This window comes from Tympanuchus pallidicinctus, unplaced genomic scaffold (genome assembly GCF_026119805.1).
Source record: "Tympanuchus pallidicinctus isolate F22 unplaced genomic scaffold, pur_lepc_1.0 scaffold1, whole genome shotgun sequence".
Classification (NCBI taxonomy): Eukaryota; Metazoa; Chordata; class Aves; order Galliformes; family Phasianidae; genus Tympanuchus; species Tympanuchus pallidicinctus.
Genome location: NW_026294618.1, coordinates 11,980,528 through 12,003,631, shown reverse-complemented (window position 1 = coordinate 12,003,631; position 23,104 = coordinate 11,980,528). Strand labels below are relative to the sequence as shown.

The following is a 23,104-nucleotide window of genomic DNA, read 5'->3' as shown; positions in this document are numbered from 1 at the left end:
AACCATCTCTTGCCTTTAACTTGTCTGAACGTTATTCGGACAAAAAAAAAGTAAACAAAAAAAAATACTTTCACACACAAAGCTCACAGCTGCATTATACCAAAAACTACACAAGGACACAACACCGCAGCGCTGCGCACAAATGTAAAGCGAGGTCCGCATCCCAAACCCACCCGGAACGTTTAAAGCCGGCCGTGCAGGCAGCGCTCCCTGCTTCCCAACCGGAGCCACATAGCGAAGGATACGCGCCGCGCATGCGTAGTGCGGATAGGTAGGAGCGGTTGGAGGCGCCGTGAAGATGGCGGCGTTCTCGGGTACGTGGAGATGAGGCAGGCGGGGGTTGGTTGGTCCTACGTACCGCTGGTACGAAGTGTTAAGGTGGCTCTTACGGCTTTAGGTTGCCGGCGTTCTTTAGGGGTGGGGGCAGGTGTTCGCTGTCTCTTCACGACGTGGGGCTGGCTGGCACAGTCAGCGTGGCACAGGCCTGCTCTGCGCTCGCAGCATTGTGTGCCTGCGGGTGGAGAAGCCTGTGGGGACATAGGTGCTCTTCCTAGGCTTTTGCAGGCCTTTAGGCACGTTTACTGGAGGTAATTTGCACGTTTTAGTGGGAAGGTAGTACGCAGGCTAATTAGGGCTACTTAAAAGTCTAGGCTTATTTCTCAGGTGGACTGGCTTCTTCAGCAGAGCTTGTAATAACTGATCTGTGTATTGCAGTGTTCAGCTAGCGTTTTTAATGGGAGAAATCCGCTTCTGTTTTAGAGATTAAAATATGTATGCAAACTGTAAGTTATTCAAGGATACCTGATTGAGTGCCTGGTTTAGTAATGGACACCACTGCCTGGGGCAGGGTTTAGAATTAAGTGATATTGGAGGACTTTTCTAAGACATCTTGTGGTTATTCCTGAATGAGGGAGAATTATTTACTAGTTGTGTTGACTTTTCCCTTCCTTCCTCCTTCTCTCCACCCTCACACACACATAAAGACAAAACAGCAGGGAAAATAGATAGCAAGGTGCTACACAGTATAGATGTGTGAGAAGTCTCAAGGAGCTCCATAAATAGGGAAAAAATTAGCATCATGACAAGCAATTATCAAACTACCAAAGCACCCTGTGTTAACACAGTCTGGTCAGATCTGCTATTTCAACTTTCAGGCATGACACTGGGTGTTAAAATGACTGTTACAGTTTACCTTGGCAGATGGCTAAGCACCACACGTGGGCTTGCTGCCCATTACTCCCCATTCTACTGGAAATGGGGAGAGAATCAAAAGGTGAAAAACAAGAACTCACTGGTTCTCGTGGATTGTGATAAAACTATTTCCTAAGGTGGAGAAAAGGAAAAGGATATTAATTATGACATATATATTTATCTGTGTGTGTGTATATATATAAATATATATATATATATGAAAGAACGTATATAAATATATGTAAGAATGTGTATAGTAAGTGATGCACAAGCAATTGCTTAACAAACCCTGACCAGTGCCCAACTAACCCCCCTAGCAGTGGAAGAGAGCAACATGAACTCCCACCCACTTCAGAACTTCTGCATGATGTCATATGGCACAGAATATCCCTTTGGTCAATCTAAGTTAGCTGTCTTGATTCTGTTCCCTCCTTGGTCCTCTACTGGGAAACTAGGATGGCATCAGCTCTGTATAATACTGTTTAGCAGCAGTTATAAACATCAGTGTGTTAATATTATTTTTCTCCTACAACCCAAACATTCCAGACACTCTGAAGAAAACAATAATTTCTCAGCTGAAACTAAGGAGTGGTACTAATGAACCCCTACAATTCTGTGATTCTGTGATTAAGAAAATATTGTAATTCTTTCCTTAGACCTGAAAATGAATGTAGATGGTAGACAGGATTGTTTGGGTTGTGTAGTTGAGGAAAAATTGCCTAATTTTGTTGATAGTTGTTTTAATTAAATGTAATATAGTTATTTCAGTTGAGATGGACCCTTAAAGGTCACCTAGTACAACCACAGTGCAATGAACAGGGACATCTGCAGCTAGATCAGGTTGCTCAGAGCCCTGTCCAGCCTGACCTTTAATGTGAACAGGGCATCTGTTGCATCTCTGGGCAACCTGCTTCAGTGCCTTGCCACCCTTATGGCAAAAAAAAAAAAAAAAAAAAAAAAAAAGAAGCTTTTTTCTTATATCTAGTCTAAACCTCTACTCTTTCAGTTTGAAACCATTTCTCCTTGTCCTATTACAGCAGAAGAGTCTACTAAAGAATCTGTTCCCTTCTTTCTTATTGCCCCACTTTAGTTACTGGGAGGCCACTCTTGAGTCTCCCTTGAGCTTTCTCTTCTCTTAAGGAACAATCTGAATACAAGAACTTAATTGGCATAAACTGGAAGTATATTAGAAATGGGAAAAAATGTGTAAGGGATTTATTTCTAATTTGCACTTAATTTCTTCTTTGTACTCATGTGGCTCATGTAAGATTTTAGGATTAAAAATTAATATTTGAAAACTGAAGCTTTCTGAAAACAAGTCACTAAGTAATTCCCATTTTTCATAGCATTTAAATTACTACAGCAAATGTTAGAATAATTTTTGGCTGGATAAATCCTAGTATATAAACCCCATTCTTTGTGTACATATACAAGTGTGTGTGTATATATACAACTGGCAATGCAGACAAGAAAGAATGGTCTCAATTTGCACCAGGAGAGGTTCAGGTTGGATATTAAGTTGAATATTAGGAAAAATTTATTCTCCAAAGGAGTGATCAAGTGCTGGAACAGACTGCCCAGAGAGATGACTGAGCCACTGTCACTGCGGGTGTTCAAGAAACGTTTAGATGTTGTACTGAGAGTTATGGTTTAGTGGGGAAGTATTGATGATAAGTGGGTGGTTGGACTAGATCTTGGATGTCTTTTCCAACCCTGGTGATTCTGTGAGTTTCCGTTTTATATATGTCTAAATATATTTATCAGGGAAAAAATATATTTCACAAAGAAAGTCAACATGTGACAAGGTGAAGACTAGTTTGTAAAACCTTTCTTTAAGAACCTATATATTGGTATTTAACAGATGTGTGACATTATGGACTTGGGAAGGCAACCATCAGTTTTGCTGATGTTGGAATATTGTCATTAAATAGGTGCTGGCTTTTTTATTATTTGTTTCAATCTGAGAGAATTTGTGTATGGACTTACAACCTTTTCTACGTGACTTTATATTTTTAGCCTCTGACTAAGGTATGAGCATCAGACTTCGATGAGTTTGCTGTAATAAAAAAAAAAAACTGTACTACTGTAAAAAAAAAAAAAAAAAAAAAAAAACTGTAAAAAATCCTGTAAAAACTGTAATAAAATAATCACTGGATGTGATTACTAATTGTATCAAAATTGAAATGGTCTCTTGTTAATATACTTGTTATAGCTACATATGGAAAGTTCTGGTGAAAAGAAACTTAAGCATACAAGTCCTTTTTTTTCATACATAGTCCTTTTTTGTTTGCATTTTGATTGTAGAAACTTAAGATCTCAGTTAAAAACAAAGTCTGTCCTGCTGTTTGTTTGGACTGTTCTCTTAGATTTGCGAACATGAAAAGTATGTGCTCTTGAAGTAGCACTTAGCTCCCTGGGTGTTTTATTTGCTAGTATGTTATTTGCTTTCCCTTGGAGAAAAGAATCCAGGATTCCCTGGCTCTTTGCATGACCACTAAAGCTGGGGAGAATTGCCAAAAGTAGGCCTGAGAAGGGAGAATGTTTCTTATCAATCACTCAAGTTCTGTAGAGAAAGTTGCATATACTGTTGCCAAAAATTATGCCTCATTACATCTGTCTGTGGTTGCATATCTCCAAGTATCAATGATTCATTTTGGGCTATGTTGAGGTAACTAACACTGCTTGTTAGGTGTGTTTTCTTTACTTTTTTTTTTTTCCCTTACAGAAATGGGTGTTATGCCTGAAATAGCTCAAGCAGTGGAGGAGATGGATTGGCTGTAAGTAGGCATGCTTTTGAGCCTGGCAAAATCTATCTTGTTTTTCAGTACTGTATCACGTGCTTAAAATACTTGTGGTTTTTTGTGTTGGTTTTTTTTTTCAAGTTCTGCATCACTTGTATTTCTTTACAGTGTGAGAGACTGAAGAACACAAACTGCAACTGTAGTAGTAACACACAAACTTGGACAAGCAAATTATGACAGCTTTAGTATTCTTTGATTGATAAAAGACGCTGTGCTTCTGGTTGATTTATTATGCATTGTGAGACTGCTGGAGATACTGTTATCTAGTTGATACCAGTTTAGCGTTTTCTAGACTGCATTTGGAGTTCCTGTTCTTCAGTGTTGATGCCTGAGTGCATCATTCAACAAAAATTACTCTTCCTCGTGCTAGTTGCTCGTTTGACTAAAATATTTTACTTTGAGTTGTCATTTGGAACAAGACTGTCCATGCAAATTACATCTTTACCTGCATGCTTAGAATTAATCATCTGAGATTGATTGAAAATATTGGTTATGTTTACTTTTGTTCTTTTCCAGTTTTGAGTAGTAATCTTGTAAATGAGGGATATGTAAATGACTTTAAAAGTGAACAACTCTGGAAAAAAGGAAATTGGAGAATAAAGTTCTCTTTTTCTTGTTATATACTGATGTATGATATAGCCATCTCATCAGGGTACAACTGAATACACTGCGTCTACTTGTCCCTTCTTGTAAGGTACATGACATATTCTAAACCTTCCTTGGAAATCTTGGCATTTTCACTTCTTTAGCTGCAAGCCAGGAAAAATAACTTTTACCTGCTATTTCGAACCTTGCCTATGTGGTATGTCAAGGTGGGTTTTGTGAGTTTCTGTACAAACAAAAATTGTTTTCAAATAACTTCTAGTTATGTTAATGTTTGCTTTTTTTCCTCTAGTCTTCCTACGGATATTCAAGCAGAATCTATCCCATTGATTCTGGGAGGTGGTGATGTACTCATGGTAAGTATGCAGGATAGTCCTCAAATGAATATTCTTTGTGCATTATTTCCATCCTTCCAGAAGTGATGGAACTAGTGTAGTTATACTAAATCTTCAGTCCTTCTGTAAGAAGTACATCCTTAGATAAAAAACACTTTGAGTTCCTACTGTGGTTCCAGCTGTTCCTTAAGATGGAATTCATTCTTCTTATGCTTCAATGTTTGACAGGCACTGCTACATGAATGAAATCCATCTGATTTCATCTGCTCTTTGTTGTAAACACATGATACAGATCTGCATGGAACATGACTAATGTGTCAATAACTGTCTCAGTGTGTCTCAATAACTGCTTCATTGTCAATAACCTTGAAGATACTTGATTATCTCTTGATACCTGAATACCTCTATATTCTGTCTCTGTCTTTGATTCTGTAATCAGACATGTATAGATAGTTCTTTTGGTAAGCTCTGGAGGCTTTTATGTTCCAAGTTTATTGAAAAGATTTTGTGTATTTGTATTTGTATCTAATTCATGTGAAGCTGAGATTTTCTGTATTATGCAGAGGTAAAAGTATGAATAGAACCATTGAACAATCTTTACTGTGAATGTTGAAGTTGATGAAACTCTTAATTTTTTCTTCCTGTAGGCTGCAGAAACAGGGAGTGGAAAAACTGGTGTAAGTAATCAAATTTAAATCTAATACAAGAAGTAGTAGAGATAAAAGCAATTATGCCACAAGAGGCATTGTGCTTAGTGATGTATACTTAACATGCCAAGAGAATATGAATGCATTTGTATAAGTATTTAAGCATATGCTTGTGCTTGTTTTAAAATGTTTTATAACCCATGGATATTACAACTGAAAACTAAGCTGACTATATATCTGAGAATGTCTGTATAGACTGTGGAAGCAAAATAAATTCATCTGAGAATGTCTGTATAGATTGTGGAAGCAAAATAAATTCATATTTTAGGCTTTCAGCATTCCAGTTATCCAAATTGTGTATGAAACTCTGAAGGACCAAATGGAAGGGAAGAAAGGGAAAGCAACTATTAAAACTGGTGGGGCAGGTAAGTTTTTTTCCATACCACTTGTAAGGTTTAGAATATTGTTGATTCATGTTGATTCCATAATACCCCAAAGTAAAAGAAAATTTACTTGCAATTAAAATTGATCTTCTCGTTTCATTTGTGGTAATGTGAATAGAATGTAATTACTCTAAAAATTACTCTATAAAATTACAAATACAAATACTGTGATTTTTGTGGAAGGAACCATGATGCGTTGGACTGCACAGTCTTGGTTGCCTTTAGCTTAAAGTTGACAAATCCGCAGTGCTGCATATTCAATGTTCTTTTGAATACATGCTAGTTTATTCTCTCGGAAGATGTGAAATGGTGGTAATGACCAATTTCAAATAAGTGGTTTTCAATGGTTTTTAGGGGTTTTGTTTGTTTGTTTGTTGTTTTTTGTTTTGTTTTTTTTTCTGTTTTTAGAAGTCCTCTTGTTAGCACAAATGAGGCATCAGCAGTGACATCACATACTCAGCTTGGGCCTCTTATATAAGCCTGAGGTGCAGACTCGAAAGCCTTTTTGGGTATAGACTGACTTATCTGTCTGGGCAACAGTGTAGTAACTTCAATTCTGCTGTGCTGAGTAAATCTTGTATTCTCTCTATTGCCTAGCTAAATTTGGAAGCTGTGTAACAGCACCTTGAGTTGGCTACAAATCTGAATTAGGAAATGTTAAATTGAACTGGCAGTGGACAGGACCAAAACTTGTTGATACAGCATAGCTTGTAACCATGGTGTTATTCTTATGGTATGGGAGTTTCTAATATTTAAATAGACTTGCGTCTTGGAAGCTACTATGTCCAGTCTTCAGTAGTTGGAGATTGAGATTTGCCATTGACTGTAATTGTACAAAGGATGGAGAAAGACCTTAAAGAAGTTGTCAACTTAGAGGTTAGTTGTAGCTACTGTTACATTGTTGACAGTGCAGTCAACTTAAGAAATAAATAAATGAAATCTCAACCTCTGGCTTATCTTTAGTATCAAATTTTTAAGCAGGTTAATCTGCTGTCTTTAATGGAATAATCCAAACTTACATAGAATACCTTCGTATTATACATCTGTCAAAGATGGAGGCACTCAATTTGACCAAGGCATTTTAATTGATTTGGAATAAGGTTGTCTTCCCAAAATATTAAGCTGAACTGCAGAGCGAATGTGAATTTTGAGGTTTTGTTCTCCAGGCTTATCTCGTTGCCTTAATGCATTTTCTGTTGTTGTCTTTCAAACCTAGTGCTCAATAAATGGCAAATGAACCCATATGACAGAGGATCAGCTTTTGGTGAGTTGTCTTAATGCTACTTCAATTGTTCTTTATGTTTAAATGTTGACATTGTGAAACAGAATAAAACTAAAATATACCCAAAGATTTTTTTTTTAAAGCTATTGGAGAAGTGATTTCTGAAACTAAAGCTTTCTTGTCGTCTTCAGCAATTGGATCAGATGGTCTGTGTTGTCAAAGCAGAGAAGTAAAAGAATGGCATGGATGCAGAGCAACTAGAGGCGTGACTAAAGGTAAGGACAAAATGTATTTCAGAGGCTTTCCTGTAAATTTCAGTTGAAATACCCACCTGTCATCCATTCTTAACGTAGACAATTGCATTTAAAATTTACTATATGTATCTAAGTGAATGTCAATTACTCAATTTACTGCTAGCTGAAGACTTTGGAAAGAAAATAAACTTCAGGCTGTTTTGAACTCCTGATAGGATGTGGAGTCAGAGGAGATGCCATTATAACCAATCTTCACTTGAACATATTTTATTCAGATGTTATTAATAGGAAGTCACTAACTGCACTGTACCTCCCATGTTCCCCATACAGATGCATACACAAATTTTGTGGTTACCTTGGTGAGAGTGGCAGTTGGATGTCTGGTCCCAGCTGTTACTTGGAAGCAGAGAGTTGTGCTGATGTTACAGTGATTCTCGTTGAGTTCATAAAGACCCTCGGTCTCATTTCATCAGATGTGCACAGAATCTTATAGTGCATCTGCACATAGTAACCACTTGAATGTGGTTAAAATCACGCAGCTAATTATCAGTGCTAATTCATGCTGATCATCTTGTACTGATTTTTCAGATCTCTATTGGTTTGATTATAATCAGATGCTGTGGATTCTGCAAAACCACGGATCTCTTGCTAGCTTATTTAATTTTTAGAGACTTCAACACACTACCTCCGAGCACACACTTCACCTTTCTTAGGACTGCTGTTCTCTGATATGTTTCTCCATCCACATACATAGGTATCTGCATAACCCTTTCACCCTAACACAGTGGAGGTTTTTATGACTCTTATGGTAGAAGATGGAAGTACTGGATATACATTGTCTTGGTCCACTTAACTGAACCACCTCAATGAAATTGAAGTTTTGGTCTTTGTTTTGATCTTTTTTTCCTTCTCTTTTAAAGGAAAGTACTACTATGAAGTGTCTTGTCATGACCAAGGCTTGTGCAGAGTTGGTTGGTCAACTATGCAGGCTTCACTAGATTTGGGTGAGTTTCCTCATATATACATAGACAATTCTCATAGTCACATTCATGAAATGGCTGTGATCCTTTTCTCTTCTTGTAAAGAAGGGAGACTAGGGAAGAGACGCAGTATCAGGGAGTTCAAGACTTGTACAAATCTTCTACTTAAAGGAGAAAATCTGTATAAGGTGCTAATGTTTCTAATGACCTTTTCCCTTTATTTCAATATTTTATTGAAGGTGACTAGTGAAATAAATCAGTATACTGATACAAAGATTATGTTTTAGAAAATGTCAAAACTAGAAGTCTTCGCTTAGCATTAGGTGGTATTTTTAACATTAGAGGTTGAAGTCAGCAATATGAATGATAGCAAAGGGTGGTGAAAACTGTAACCTGTCAACCAAATAGTAAAAAGCTTTACTCTTTGTTATCTTCAGGTACTGATAAATTTGGCTTTGGATTTGGTGGAACTGGTAAGAAGTCTCACAACAAGCAATTTGACAGCTACGGTGAGGTAGGCTTAAAATGTTTATTGGTAGTAATGTTGGTATTCATTTCTAAATTCATTACTTTTTAGTAGAGAGTTTGTGTCTTGGTTTTTAGCTGTAGCAATCAGTTGTCTTTCCCAGCAGTGCTAATTTCTTAAGGTAAAAACACTAAGCAAAAATACCATGAAAGCCTCAAGCTATTTTTGGACTAAAGCATATTACTGAATTTAACAGAAGCTGTTAGCACATTGAGAATTAAAATAATGGCTAGATAGCAATGATAATAATGTTTTAGAAGATAAAGCTTTTCTGTGTGTTACAGGTTAGTGTTTAACTGATCTCTTGGATTTATTTCTTTACTTATTTTCACTGTTAGCTTGTAGAACACCCATCTGCATACCCTAGTGTATGGGAAGTGAGGTCATTGAAGCCTGCATACCAGTGATTGCTGGAAATCAAAAAACTCTTAAGAACTCAAAATATGTACTTATCTGCCAAAAAAGCTATAGCAATCTCCAGATGGATCACTTGGACCAGTTGAACCACTACAACTGTTATCTGTACATATATTTAATATGTATTTTTGAAAATAACTGTGTTGGTTTTTGTGCAGAGTACAAGTCAGGAGTTCATAGATGTTTGAGCATAACACATAAATGTAAATAATACAGCAGAAATGTCTGTGCTATTGGTGAATTGTCAATACTGTAAAACTTGCAGATTTCAGTATTGTAGGTTTTTTTATGATAGTGATAACCAATCTGTCAAACTTGAAGCACTTCATAGTGCACATAGGTTTTTATTAAATATGCCTGCAATGAGATTTCAAGCTGTTTCAAGTATTTAAGGTATATAGCACACATTTCATACTGCCTTCAAGAGTGACCCTTCTCATATTATCATGAAATAGGTTACTATTAGAGTGTTCAGTACTTGAAGCTCAAATTTAAGTTGATTAGTAAATGTATAATTAATGCACTTCTTCAGCCTGGAGAAGAGAAGGCTGCGGGGCGACCTCATTGCAGCCTATCAATACCTGAAGGGAACCTACACCCAGGAGGGGAGTAAACTCTTCAGAAGGGCTGACAACAGCAGGACTAGGGGAAATGGATCCAAGTTGAAGGAGGAAAGATTTAGGTTGGATGTTAGGGGGAAGTTCTTCACAAGGAGAGTAGTTAGGCCCTGGAACGGGCTGCCCAGGGAGGTTGTGGATGCCCCGTCCTTGGACGTGTTCAAGGCCAGGTTGGACGGGGTCCTGGGCAACCTGATCTGAATGTGTATGTTTGGTGGCCCTGCTAGGCAGGGGGGTTGGAACTACATGATCCTTGAGGTCCCTTCCAACCCAGGTGATTCTGTGATTCTGTGATTCATAATGCAGAAGCCTTCCAGGTGAATGACTTGAATTTGTCATTGTCAGTGTTCAAGTAAATTTAAAGCAGCAGTGAAGGTGGGGGTATCGATGATAAATTTGGCAGTTTACTGAAGATGTAAAATATGAATGCTGTTTATTACAGTAGTATTGAAATAAAAGTAGAACTTGAGTCTCTTGAAAATAAGTATTTAGTGGGGAGAAGTGTAAGGGCTGTAAAAATGGGCAAAAGTGTAAGGAGAAGGTTTTCTTAATACATTAATTGATCTAGAATTTGTTAGTTTCAGAAAATTTTTCTCATTGTAGGAATTCACCATGCATGATACAATTGGATGTTACCTAGACATAGATAAAGGACAAATTAAGTTTTCCAAAAATGGTAAGTTTTATTCACTTGCTTTTTGAGAGCTTTATTTGGATGCTTGAAGGGTGTAGGAAAAGGAATGTGTACGCATGATGTCTGACTGTGCAATTCCTGCTTTCAGGGAAAGACCTTGGCCTTGCATTTGAATTCCCACCACATATAAGGAACCAGGCACTCTTTGCAGCTTGTGTACTGAAGGTAACTTAGGAATGTCACAGGTGTGCGTGCAAGATGGTGGAAATTGTTCTATTTCCACTAAGTAGTTATTAATAAAATCCTCGTACCTACCGGTAATTACTATAGTTGCACCTTTATGCTGTTTCCTTCAGCCTACTAGTGATTCACTACTGAATTTGTCACGAGTGTGTTAGCTTTGACAAGGAGTGCTCAAGCTACATACCAAGTATCTAAATTCAGACGGAAAAACTGAAATTGGAATATGAGGGTAGAATGGTGTGGAGCAAGTACTATCTTCCTCTATTAAATTTTGGTATACTGTGATTCAGTAGAGTTAAACAGGTAACTTAATAGTGTCAAAGTTTGTGATCTACCTGAACTATGTTTCCTATTTCATTTACTCTAAATTTTAACGTTCTGTATGTGGAGCAGTATGTCTTTGTTCTTACAGTCTCTTTGAGATGATGTCTTACTGAGCAAAGGCTTTAGTAGAACTTTTTGGTGTTCAGAGGAATGTAAAAGTCAAAAATTGATTTTTTCTTTTCATTTAGTTGATGTTAGTCATTGAATATCAATTGAATATAAATTTTGTTTTAACGTTTCAACATCTCTATAAATGTTTGAATACTTTGATATGGAATTTAAGAGCTAAAATCGAGTACAAAATGTCTGGCGGGTTTTAGACTTCTTGTCTAAAGACTTCTTGTGAAAGAGGGCCAGGGGGAGAATAATGCCCCATTCCCTGTCCCCACAGAATATGTAACTGGATTCTCAAGGGTGTAGCTTTCTGTGGAATTGTTTATCTCTTTATATTGTTGCTTGAAGCTATGTGACACAGTTTTGTTGAAATCTAGAATGCTGAATTGAAATTCAATTTTGGTGAAGAAGACTTCAAGTTTCCACCAAAAGATGGCTATATTGGTCTTTGCAAAGCTCCTGATGGTAATGTTGTAAAATCACAACATACAGGTAGGTTTCACCTTTAATTTTCTCTTTGTTGTGCATTCATATTGTGTGTTAGAATACATTTTGTTCACTTTCATTTCTACATTACTGCAGTACTCATTTTAGATTGCAAGCATCTTCTTAGTGGCAGCAAATCCAGTGCTTTTTTGAAATTCTTCAGTCATCTTCAGTTTAAACTGAAGTAGTATTAATGCTTTGAGTTCAGAATTAGGTTGTTGAACTTCTCTTAAAGAATTCAAGCTACTACAGGATGTTCTCCTAATCTTTATTGCAGGGTATATATAAAAAAGTATTATGTTGCATGTCCAGCGTACCGTTATCACTGCAAGATTTACTTATAATCTGAATATTAATCTAAAGCAATAACACCCATCAATGATCTATTTAGAATTATATGTTTTTTTACTGTAATACATCCCAGGATAGAAAAGTAGTTTGTCTTAATGACTTTTCTATTTATTTTTTCTCCAAATCTTAGGAAATGCACAAGTGGTTCAAACACAGAACCTTCCAAATGCTCCAAAAGCACTGATTGTAGAGCCATCGAGAGAGCTGGCAGAGCAAACCTTGAACAATGTGAAGCAGTTCAAAAAATACATTGATAATCCCAAGTTAAGGTAAGAATACCTCTGTTACCTAGATTGCATTTACAGTGTTGTCCATGGACATGACTTGACGGGGGTGGAGTTCTACTCTATTGCTGAATGAACCTTAATCTGTAGTGCCACTCAGTAATATCTGCTGCAAGCCAACCTTCTAATTTTTCTGCACTAATCAGACTCCAACAAGTTGCTGTATACAAGGTCATCTCTGTTAGCATTAGTGTGTTTGTAGTACAAATGTACTGATTAGCATGGGATTAAAATTCTAACCAAAAAAAAAAAAAAAAAAAGCAAAAACTTGTTTGCAGGCTACTTTGTTCTTAAGTGGTTCCCCTCTTGACTCTACTTAATACAACTTTAAAAAGAGTCTCTAGTTTTAAAGAACAGTGGAGCACAAGAGTGCTTTTACTAGAGTTGCATGTGTCTAGCAATGGAGAGAGCTAAGTTATGATGTAAAATTGATTTAGTTTCATTATTTGCATTGCTTACTTTCAAGAGCATGGGAAACTTACTAAACAAATTTGTCTGCTTAAGATTTTAAAGAACCAAATCTTTTTTAAGGTGAAAATGGCTAAGTTGTTAATATTTACTACAACAACAGTAAAATAACAGTTAAAATACAACTTTAACAAAATGTACAATTTCTCAAAATGAAGTATTATATATTCCATAAAAAGGATTTTTTTTTTTTTTTTTTTTTTTTAGTATTTTGTTCCCAATTACCATTCAGAAATGTTAAACACAGCTACTAATGGTACAATCAATCTTCAGCTTGATGCTTAGTTTCTCTCCTGAATAGAAAAATAATCAAATATGTTCATGTAACTTTCATTATAGGGAATTATTGATTATTGGTGGAGTTGCTGCAAGAGATCAACTTTCTGTGCTGGAACAAGGAGTAAGATGCATTCCTTTTGTTCATATAAGTTAAAAGTTCAGTTTCAAAATAGCTTACAATGTACTTTGAGAATAGTACTAAAGTTTCCTGTAACTGCTGTATGCCTGTGAGAAAGAGATCATACATTTGATAGTGTGACAATGTTGCTCTGTTCTAGCACTTGTCATTTTACTTCTGTGACAAAAATAAATACTAAATTCTAAACACAAATACTTGTAGTAATTGATCAAATTCTATTTTAAATTGTTCACCAGTACTTAGACATAACAGGAATTTTTACTTTAGACATTTGTTGTTAATTACCAAGATAAAAACAGATTTCTTACTTTTTCACATTTATGCCAGTAAAACTGGTCTGTGATTGTCAGGTTCAAGCTTTATACCAAACAGGTCCTACACAGAAGGAACCAGTCTAGTTTCTGCAGCATAGAATGTGTAGTCGATTCAATTGTCCCTTAGGTAATAGTGAAGTATTTTTGTTGTTTAAGACTAACTTTTGGAAGTGATACCTTGTCAGTATTGAGAGGATTTTTTTACAGTGATTCTGACTGCTGAAATCAGAACTTTGTCCTAAGCAGGCTTGAACTGGAAGATTGCTATATTTCTATATAAATCATAAATTTATAATGGTGAACCCTTCTGTCTGGCAAAATCTTAAGTTTCTTTCTATCATTGGTAGATTTAACAGATTTCTTACTGTAGAGGTATACCTAATTTTTCTTAAATGGGAATGAAATAAATTTGTTGCCTGCAGACTTTGTGGGATTTTCTTTTTCCAAGGATGCTGAAAATTTTATCGGGCATGGTTCTGGCAATTCTAAATTGAAAGGTAGCCTTTGCTTGTGATAGTGGATGTAGGGGACAGATGATTGTAAGATGTCCATCTGATACGAACTACTCTACACTGCTTTTGTTATAATTTGTAGAAAATAGAGCATCACACTGCTGATTGTCTCACAACCTGAAGTGTAGGCAAAACATTTATTAGCTATGTGACAAATAAATGTTGTTGTGTATTTCACAGGTGGATATTGTCGTTGGAACTCCTGGAAGACTGGATGACCTGGTCTCAACCGGAAAACTTAATTTATCTCAAGTTAGATTCCTCGTTCTGGATGAAGCTGTATGTGGAGAATTAAGCGATATTTAATTTCTAGTCTTAAATGCAGTATAGCATTTTATGAAAGATGTAATGCAATGAATAGCTTTGTAGCGTTTGGCACTTAACAGCTGCCTCTAAGGCAGTCTAGATTAATGTACTTCTATATTTTTTGTTTCTAAGCATAGTAACCTACATAATTTCTCTTTTAATAACCTCTCTGGTAAAGCTGTTTTATTTTAATCTGATAGAGAAATATGTTTCAGACTGTATTCATAAGATTAGCAAATTCAATCCCTGTCTCTACACAGCATAGTATTTGGGAAGCTTGAAGAAATAAACAGTAAGGATTTTTGCTTACCCAGCAGGTCTTCAAGTCAACGTATGTCCTAGTCTGTATGTTCTTAAATGAGTGCATCTTTCTGATGTGTTATAATACAACTGAGTGTTGACAAAGATAAAATGTCTCTCGGTATTAGCTAATAGAAGCAGCTGAAGCAAATATTTAATTTCTTGTGAAGCACTGCAGCTGTACTTGTAAATAATCTGCATTTTTCTTTTTTTTTCTCCTTAGTAACAGTATTCCAGCTAGACATTGACCTGTTCAGCTAATTAAATGAGTGGACCTCTAAGACTAAAGTGTATAGCTTATTTGACTGAGGTATACTGACTGACAAATAAGAACTGCAGCTTTTTACATTCTATTCCCATGTAGGATGGCCTTCTTCTTCAAGGTTATTCAGATTTCATTAACAGGATCCACAGCCAAATTCCACAGATAACTTCAGATGGCAAGAGACTTCAGGTATAAAGTCTGCCCTTGATTTCTGTGGTCTGCGGCTTTCAGTTAATTATTGCATGGCATGGAACTGCTTCTTTGACATAGTTTATTCTTTGTTACAGCCATTGCTCACAAGCAACATGTGATTATTGGGTTCAATAAATGTCTGGGAACGTGTATTTTTGGGATCCTAGGTCTGAAGCCCAGTGTCTAACAGTATTTGTACTATATGATAAAAATGCATCTGAAAAATGAGTACTTACATTGACTACCTACACTCTTGTTTCTGATGCTATAATAATCATCTTAGGAGAAGTATTTTTGTTACTCTCCAGTGATTTAAGTTTCTGTAGGGGAGTAGTTGCGTTTGTCCTGACTCATCAGCTAGTAGATGCTATGATGAAGAAAGCTGGTTTGGAAGACTTTGTGCTGAAGCGTGCTACCACATACTCTTCTAGGGTTTTTTGTTTCATGATGTGATGTCTGTTTTGCTTTGTTTGCTTTTGGATTTTTGCTAGGAGACTCTGATCTCCAGTGGCATTCGTGTGGCTTTTTTTCTTCTTAGGTGATTGTGTGCTCTGCAACACTACATTCTTTTGATGTGAAAAAACTATCTGAAAAGATCATGCATTTTCCTACCTGGGTTGATTTGAAAGGAGAAGATTCTGTCCCTGAAACTGTACACCACGTAGTTGTGATTGTAAATCCCAAAACTGATAAACTTTGGGAAAGGCTTGGCAAGAATCATATCAGAGTAAGTAGCTTATAAATGGAACTTGGATTACTTGTTTGCCAGTATTTACTTTATCATGCAGAATTGAGGCCTAGTGTTACAGGATCTTTGCCAGCTATTGAAAGTTTAGTGTAAATGAAACAATTTGCTCCATTTATTCAGCAGCATGATATTGGTAATGTCATAACGCTGTATTTGAAAAGCTCAGTCTTAACTTAGGAAAATCCTGGAGGAATAGCATTTGGTTTGTAGTAAGGAACAATGGCACTGGACCATTTATTCAGTCATTTCACAGCTAACTGTAGCCTGACTGTAGTTAGTTCAGAAGAGACCGTAGGTCATTTGGAAGAGACGGGTAAACGCCACTGTATGGATCATTCTGTAGAGCACTTTTTGTCTCTAATCTGTGAGATAAGCAATTTTTAGAGAAATAAATTTCAATTTGGACTACATTTGAGACTAGGGTTTAAATTCTGCATTAACCTCACATATTCAGGTGGAAAATTCAGTATTTAAGTCTTCAGTTTGCAAGTTCTGAATAACTTGGAACTGTGTTTCATTTTTAACAACTCTTAAGCACTTGGGATCAATTGGTTTTCTTAACGCCTCATTATTTGCAGAATTTTCCTTTGTTAGGACTGCTAGAGCTTTTTGGTTAAGTCTTAACATGAATTTATTTCATTTGCCATTTCATTTGCGTTGTAGTTTATATGATTCCAGTACAGTATAGTAACAACTTCTTATTAAGCAGTGGTTGTAGTACATTTCTTTCAGGTATACATGAAGAGTTGCCTGGGTTGCTTTTTTCTATGAATCTACTTTGGATGCTTACATTCAGAATTTTTCTTTAGTTCAAGGTAGATTAAACTGTGTGACAGTGAAACAGAAATTACCTTACTTCTCAACTTTATTCATAGTAATTTGTATGGTAGTTTTTAAAGAAAAATTTTTATGGAGTCTTGTCAGCTACAGGAGGTACATATGCATTCATCCTTGCTGCCTCCACTGAGGTTATTTGTTTAAAGATGAGACAGAATTCTAGGGTTTTTCTGGGGTTTTGATTCTTCAAGATGCTGCTCTTTCGTGAACATAAAACTCTTGATCAATTAACTGGAGTTTAACATGAAAACAAATATTTTAAGATAGTGACCTTAGCTTTATTTAAGTACCAGAAGGATCTAAATAACTGAAACTTCCATATGAGTTAAAAAATTGTCTATTTGCATATAACACTTAGATCACTAGACAAGTAGTTTTTCTCACCTGAACACATCATAAAAAGCTAGGAATTTTTTTTACTCAATGCGTAGATTACAGTGGAAGAGTATTGAGAACTTTGGAATCTGAATTTTCTGTTACGTAATCAATTCAGTCTTCAAACAATTTAGATTATTATGAAAAACAAAAAAAAAACCAAAACAAAACAAAAAAATTAAAAATGTAGAGTATTAAACCTAATTTTAAAAATTATTTCCAATTTTAAAAATTATTTCTGTGAGTGCTTCGCAGAAGCAGTCACAGTACTTGAAATTTCAGGATTGCAAGCGGAAACAGCTGGTACCATTGAACAACTGGCCTTCTCTGGAATTCTGTTCTTATGGCTTGTGGATGAGAACAGAATTTGGGTTTTCAGTGGGTTGTTTGAGGACAGAATCTTTGGTTGCAGAGTTGAGAATGTTGCCAGTTTTTACAAAAATATTGAGTAAATGCTAAGTAGTTGGTATTAGGTTTTCTTTCCCCCTATTCTTGTGATTGTGTGTGGTTTAGCCACAGCTACAGTAAAGTGACTAATGATTTGTTCTAATTTTCATTTTTTTCCTAGACTGATGAAGTACATGCAAAGGACAATACACGACCTGGTGCAAACACTCCAGGTAATCAGCAATCCATGTTAAGTAGTAATAGATTGTAAAATGATCTTCTGATTGTTGTTAAGTAAAGCTGAATTATAGTAGATAATTGTCTTGAGGTGTGTTCCTCAGTATTCATTTATAGGTTTATGTAGTTATGAGGAGAGCTATTTCCATAAGTAGATGGGAGAGAAAAAGACTTGCAGGTATCTAGCAGGTGTGTAAACAACAAATATTTTTTTGTGTGTGTATAAATAGCCTGAAACTGAGTAGTTTTGTTCTTACTGTATTGCATTTCCTTGGAGCAGGGATACATGGGGTGAGGGAGGAGAAAACTGAAGTCCTAGCCCACCTGCTCTGCTAATAAACATTTGTCTACCAAAAGGCTATAGAATCGTTAAATGTGTGCTCAAAGACTTCTCATATTTTAAAATTATTTATTTGAAATGAGTTTTATTACTTTTACTTAGAAATGTGGTCTGAAGCTATCAAAATTCTAAAAGGAGAGTACACGGTTCGGGCAATCAAGGAACACAAGATGGACCAGGCCATTATTTTCTGCAGGACAAAAATAGATTGTGATAATATGGAGCAATACTTCATCCAACAGGGTGGAGGTAATGTTTTTCATCAAAACCTTATTCTGTTGCCTTCCTTGCTTATTTTAAAGACAATGTTTTACGGTGAAGTGATGCTCAGATATCACACAAATAAATTATAGTCGAGTTCTTTTGACATTGATCAGGCATAAGAGTCAGGGTTTTGTGGAAGAGAGGTACAGAGATATTGCATGTGGAAGGAGGCAGTGAACTGTTTCATGCCTGTAGTTGGCAGCTCTGAAATGGCTGGAAACAACCCACTGTGCACAAAAAATTTCAACTAGTAAGAAGCATATATAGTACCTGCTGAAATTTATGTTAGAAGGAGCAGTAGTTGCTCTAGACACAGCAGAAAACATGAGGGCATGAAGAAGTACACACATGAGGAAATATGGAAGGGAAATGTGGCAAAATACAGAAGGGCACTACGAAGGTACATGTGAGGAGCAACGTGAAGAAGCAAGGTAAGTTTTGACTAGGAAGAAATAAGGAGATGTCTGCACAGAACTCTTTTAGTAAAGTGGAGAGGTAGGGTGTCTATTTTTCCAATGCTTGCATCAGTCATATATTTGTTAATTGATAATAAATTAAATGATGGAATTCCCTTAAGTTGAGACTTTTGCCCTCATGTACTTCTTTCACTGCTGTATGATGCTGTGTTATATCTAATGTATGATGTTATTAATGCATGCTCTTTCAGGCCCTGACAGGAAGGGGCATCAGTTCTCATGTGTCTGTCTGCATGGTGACAGAAAACCTCAAGAAAGAAAGCAGAACCTGGAAAGATTTAAGGTGATGCAGCAGACCCTTGCAGGCTTTTCCTTCACGTTCCATTATCTGAAAGCATACCTTATGTTTTAATCTGTGCTGCTAGTCCTTAGTTTAATTTAAATTGGGTTTGGATGTTTTATGACTGGCTCCTAAAATTCTGTGAGATGCAGGTTCTTTTGGTGGAATTGCATGCTCAGTTAACATGACCTGTATAGATTTTCACTGATAGAGGGTTCTAAATAAAGCTAATTTTAAGTTCTGTAACATTTATAAACTTATAAACTTACACTGTATCGTGATTATCAAAAATCAAAACACGTGATTGTTTAAATGTGTAAGCTGTTTATTGATTTATAGTTGTCTTATATTGATAGGGAAGAAGTATCCACGTAAACTGACCAAACTTTTTATGTTCAAAAATCATTGTTGTGTTATAGAAGAACTTTATTTGGAGTATAATGTAACGTGCAGACATACCTTCAAGGCAAAGTAAATGGAAAGGACTACTGTTTAAAGTAGTCCTTGGTTGCTGATTTGGTTTATTTAGCTCACCACTTCTTCTGACTATTTTCACAGAGAGGAGATGTCCGTTTCTTGATCTGCACAGATGTTGCAGCTAGAGGAATCGATATTCATGGTGTTCCCTATGGTAAGACATAACTTTTAAACTAAGCTATTGAATTTGCATATGACTTCAATGTATTTGCTGTCCTTCGAGCTGTAAATACTTCTTAAAACAGGTATGTGACTTACAGCTTTATTTTAAGAAAACAGAGTTGTATATGTAAAATGCTTTATCTGAATGAACTTTTGATTGTCCACTGTGCCTTCTCAAATATCTGATGTTCTGCGTTGCTGGGGGTGCTTTTTGTTTGTCAAAAAAGGAAGTTAATCATGGGGAAGAAATTTTGTAGTGGAAGCTTTAAGTGTTGGTAATGCAGGTAACACTGCTGTATTAGAACACTAAGTTCAAACTTGATAAAAGGTCTGAGGAAGAACATTACACCAATCCAAACCATGCTTATTTTAATTGTGTGATCTGTGACATTTCTTATATTTAGTGTATGTACATACTTTTTTTTTTGAACTTTTGAGGAGAGAAATGGGGAACATTTCTTTGATAAAATCTTCATCTCATATACTAAATAATTAGGAATTAATATTGACATTTTTTAATATCACCAATTAATATTGATGGGTTTTAAAGTGATGGATATTGTTTTAAATGCTCTTTTCTAGCCTCCTGTCTTAGATTGTTTGGTACAAAATTGTAATAGGAATAAAATCCTTAATTTGATAAGCATCACAGTGTCTCATTTTTCATAATCTTACCACGACACACTAAAACCTGTGGGACCCTGCAAGTCATAATGGTACATAGCAGGGGAGTTGAAACTATTGATAATTATGGTCCTTTTTAGCTTAGGCCATTCTATGATTCTGTGATAATCAAATCATATATTGTGGATTGTGTCTTGTACAGTTATCAACGTCACACTCCCTGATGAAAAACAGAACTATGTTCATCGAATTGGAAGAGTAGGCAGAGCTGAAAGGTATGTGTGCATTCAGAGAAGCTACTATAATTTCATGGAATTTCTTTTCTTGATTTTTTTATTATTTTTTTTTTTTAATAAATTGACAGTAGTTGTTGAAAAACCTCCTCTCTCCCATTATTTCAGGATGGGTCTGGCAATTTCCCTTGTGGCAAAAGAGAAAGAAAAGGTAAGTTACACTCAAGAGCAAAATCGAATGGGTGCTGTTTACTTAAGTTCTGTTCACTGCTGATGCTGAACTTTAACAGCCTGTATTGGAAAATAGCTGTTTTTTCCCACCTTAACTGAAAGGGACTCTAAAAGGATAATTGAATAAACTTTCATGACAGAATTGATTGGAAAATGTGGGTACAAAGCTATTTCTGAAAGTTTAAAAGTTGTTTTATTTCTAGGTTTGGTATCATGTATGCAGTAGTCGTGGAAAGGGGTGTTATAATACTAGACTCAAGGAAGAAGGAGGTTGTACCATATGGTACAATGAAATGCAGGTAAACGTTTTGTTGACCGTTATGTTCTGATTCCTCTGAAAAGACTGTGGTGTGTAGCCACTGTCTTAAGTGACTGTTTAGTTTACAAATCTAATTTTGAAATCTAATTCCATTTGAAGAAGAATTTTAAACATAAATTGTAATTTCTGTAAATTACTTGTTCAATTACAAAGCCTGTCTTAATATTCTTAGCCAATTCCATCAGTCTTAAGTTCAACTTCTCTATCATCATCTTAATGATATGCTGTCAAGAGTTATAGAATGTTAATTACACTTTTGTCTAGGTAGCTCTATAGCTTGAAGACAAACTAAAGATTTGCTATTGTTCTAATGTGGAAATAACGTGTAAGTTCTTATTTGGTTTTGTATACTAGCTATGAATGCTTCTTAAATTAACAGTGCATCCCTTCTTTCTTCATTAGAGTGAATGGCACGTGAAGTAGCTCCATTCACATAGAATAGTATATGAAATGAAACTTTCTCGTTAGGTAGAGACATAGTGAGATTGGAAATGAATTTGTGTAGTAGTTTGGGCAAAAAATAATGTATTAACCTTTGGTCCTTAAGACAAAACTGTTTTCTATGTGCAGTTTTTATTGAGTCTATTTGAATAGTTTGGCTCTGGTGGTTTTTGTGGGTTTAGATTTTTTTTTTTTTTTTTTTTTTGAATGTTAGTCTAACTGGAATCTTGGAACATAAAAGTGATTAAATTTAAACTTTCTTCAGTTGCTGGGAGAAATTGAAGAACACTTAAACTGCACTATTTCCCAAGTTGAACCAGACATAAAAGTACCAGTAGATGACTTTGATGGGAAAGTTACATATGGACAGAAAAGAGCCCTTGGTGGTAAGTTATGGTCTACTCTTGAATTAGTCTGCTGTATGGTGGTTGTCTGCTGCATAATGGCACTGTTAGTTCTTTGCTGTCTTTTGCATTTCTTACATCCAACCTATGTGTTGCAAATAGCCAGAGTGTGTGTATGCCTGTGTTTTATTTTGTTAACTTAGTGAATGGCTACAATTGAATGTTACTAGTTGTGGTGACAGATAGCTTTGAATGCATCATTTACATTAGATATCTTTTGGCAGGTGGACTTTATAAAGGCCATGTGGATATTCTGGCACCTACAGTTCAAGAGTTGGCTGCCCTTGAAAAGGAGGCTCAGACATCTTTCTTGCATCTTGGCTATCTTCCTAACCAGCTGTTCAGAACATTCTGATTGTGCCACACTTGAGACAAGACATGAGTTAATAAATGTTCTCTCCTACAAGTACAAAATTCCTTTACTATCTCTTCAGTAGCAATAGTTAGAAAAGAAAAAAAGGATTAAAATTCAATATATTTCTTGCATGATAAACAGTGTGTTCAGCATTGTTAACTCTGTATTAGCTCTTGATAAATAAACTGTCAAAGATGGAATGGCTTTTGTTCTTTTTTTGTTGTTGCCTTGAGAGTTAACTTACAAAATCATTTTTTCCATCAAAAGATTTATTGATAATACAGTTATAGATAAGCAAATCATAATAATTTACAGATGAAGAATTTAATTCTTTATGGAACATATGTAAAAAATGGCTTTGCTAATGATGTGATGTGATTTTTAATTCTGTGACTTCTAAAGATGCATCAATTTTCAGGCAACTTTCCCTCTTGACTGTCTCTAAGGAAAAGTATTTAGATGTGATATCACAGTAAGCTACTTGGAATGATGGGATAGATTGCTTTTTGTATTACTTTCAATGACTGCTATCTTAAAATGCTGAAAGAAAATACGAACTTTCTGGAATGCATAATTTCTTCTGCAAACAAGATTAAAAAATAATAAAGTAAAAACTAGAAAGCCAAGCAGAACCATACTAAATTGAGTTCAAACAATTGTCCATGTA

At 35.8% G+C, this 23,104-nt stretch overlaps 1 protein-coding gene across 1 annotated transcript; it reads left to right on the top strand.

Moving 5' to 3' along the window:
• Positions 1-207: 207 nt before the first annotated feature.
• Positions 208-22,637, top strand: DDX1 (DEAD-box helicase 1). The gene is made up of 26 exons (XM_052705653.1): positions 208-314; positions 3,917-3,968; positions 4,888-4,951; positions 5,578-5,607; positions 5,906-6,002; positions 7,237-7,284; positions 7,434-7,517; positions 8,417-8,500; positions 8,914-8,990; positions 10,640-10,712; positions 10,819-10,895; positions 11,729-11,843; positions 12,319-12,457; positions 13,280-13,340; positions 14,365-14,463; positions 15,155-15,244; positions 15,786-15,974; positions 17,776-17,827; positions 18,274-18,420; positions 19,103-19,194; positions 19,750-19,822; positions 20,657-20,729; positions 20,856-20,898; positions 21,122-21,217; positions 21,944-22,064; positions 22,307-22,637. The coding sequence occupies exons 1-26, from the start codon at positions 299-301 to the stop codon at positions 22,435-22,437; spliced, it is 2,223 nt and encodes a 740-aa protein (XP_052561613.1). The 5' UTR covers positions 208-298; the 3' UTR covers positions 22,438-22,637.
• Positions 22,638-23,104: the final 467 nt, after the last annotated feature.

Excerpts from the sequence above, each read along its gene's own strand:
- DDX1 (XM_052705653.1), top strand. Across the intron at positions 6,003-7,236 it reads TATTAAAACTGGTGGGGCAG|TGCTCAATAAATGGCAAATG; the intron begins GTAAGTTTTTTT and ends TTTCAAACCTAG. Across the intron at positions 19,823-20,656 it reads TATTCATGGTGTTCCCTATG|TTATCAACGTCACACTCCCT; the intron begins GTAAGACATAAC and ends TGTCTTGTACAG.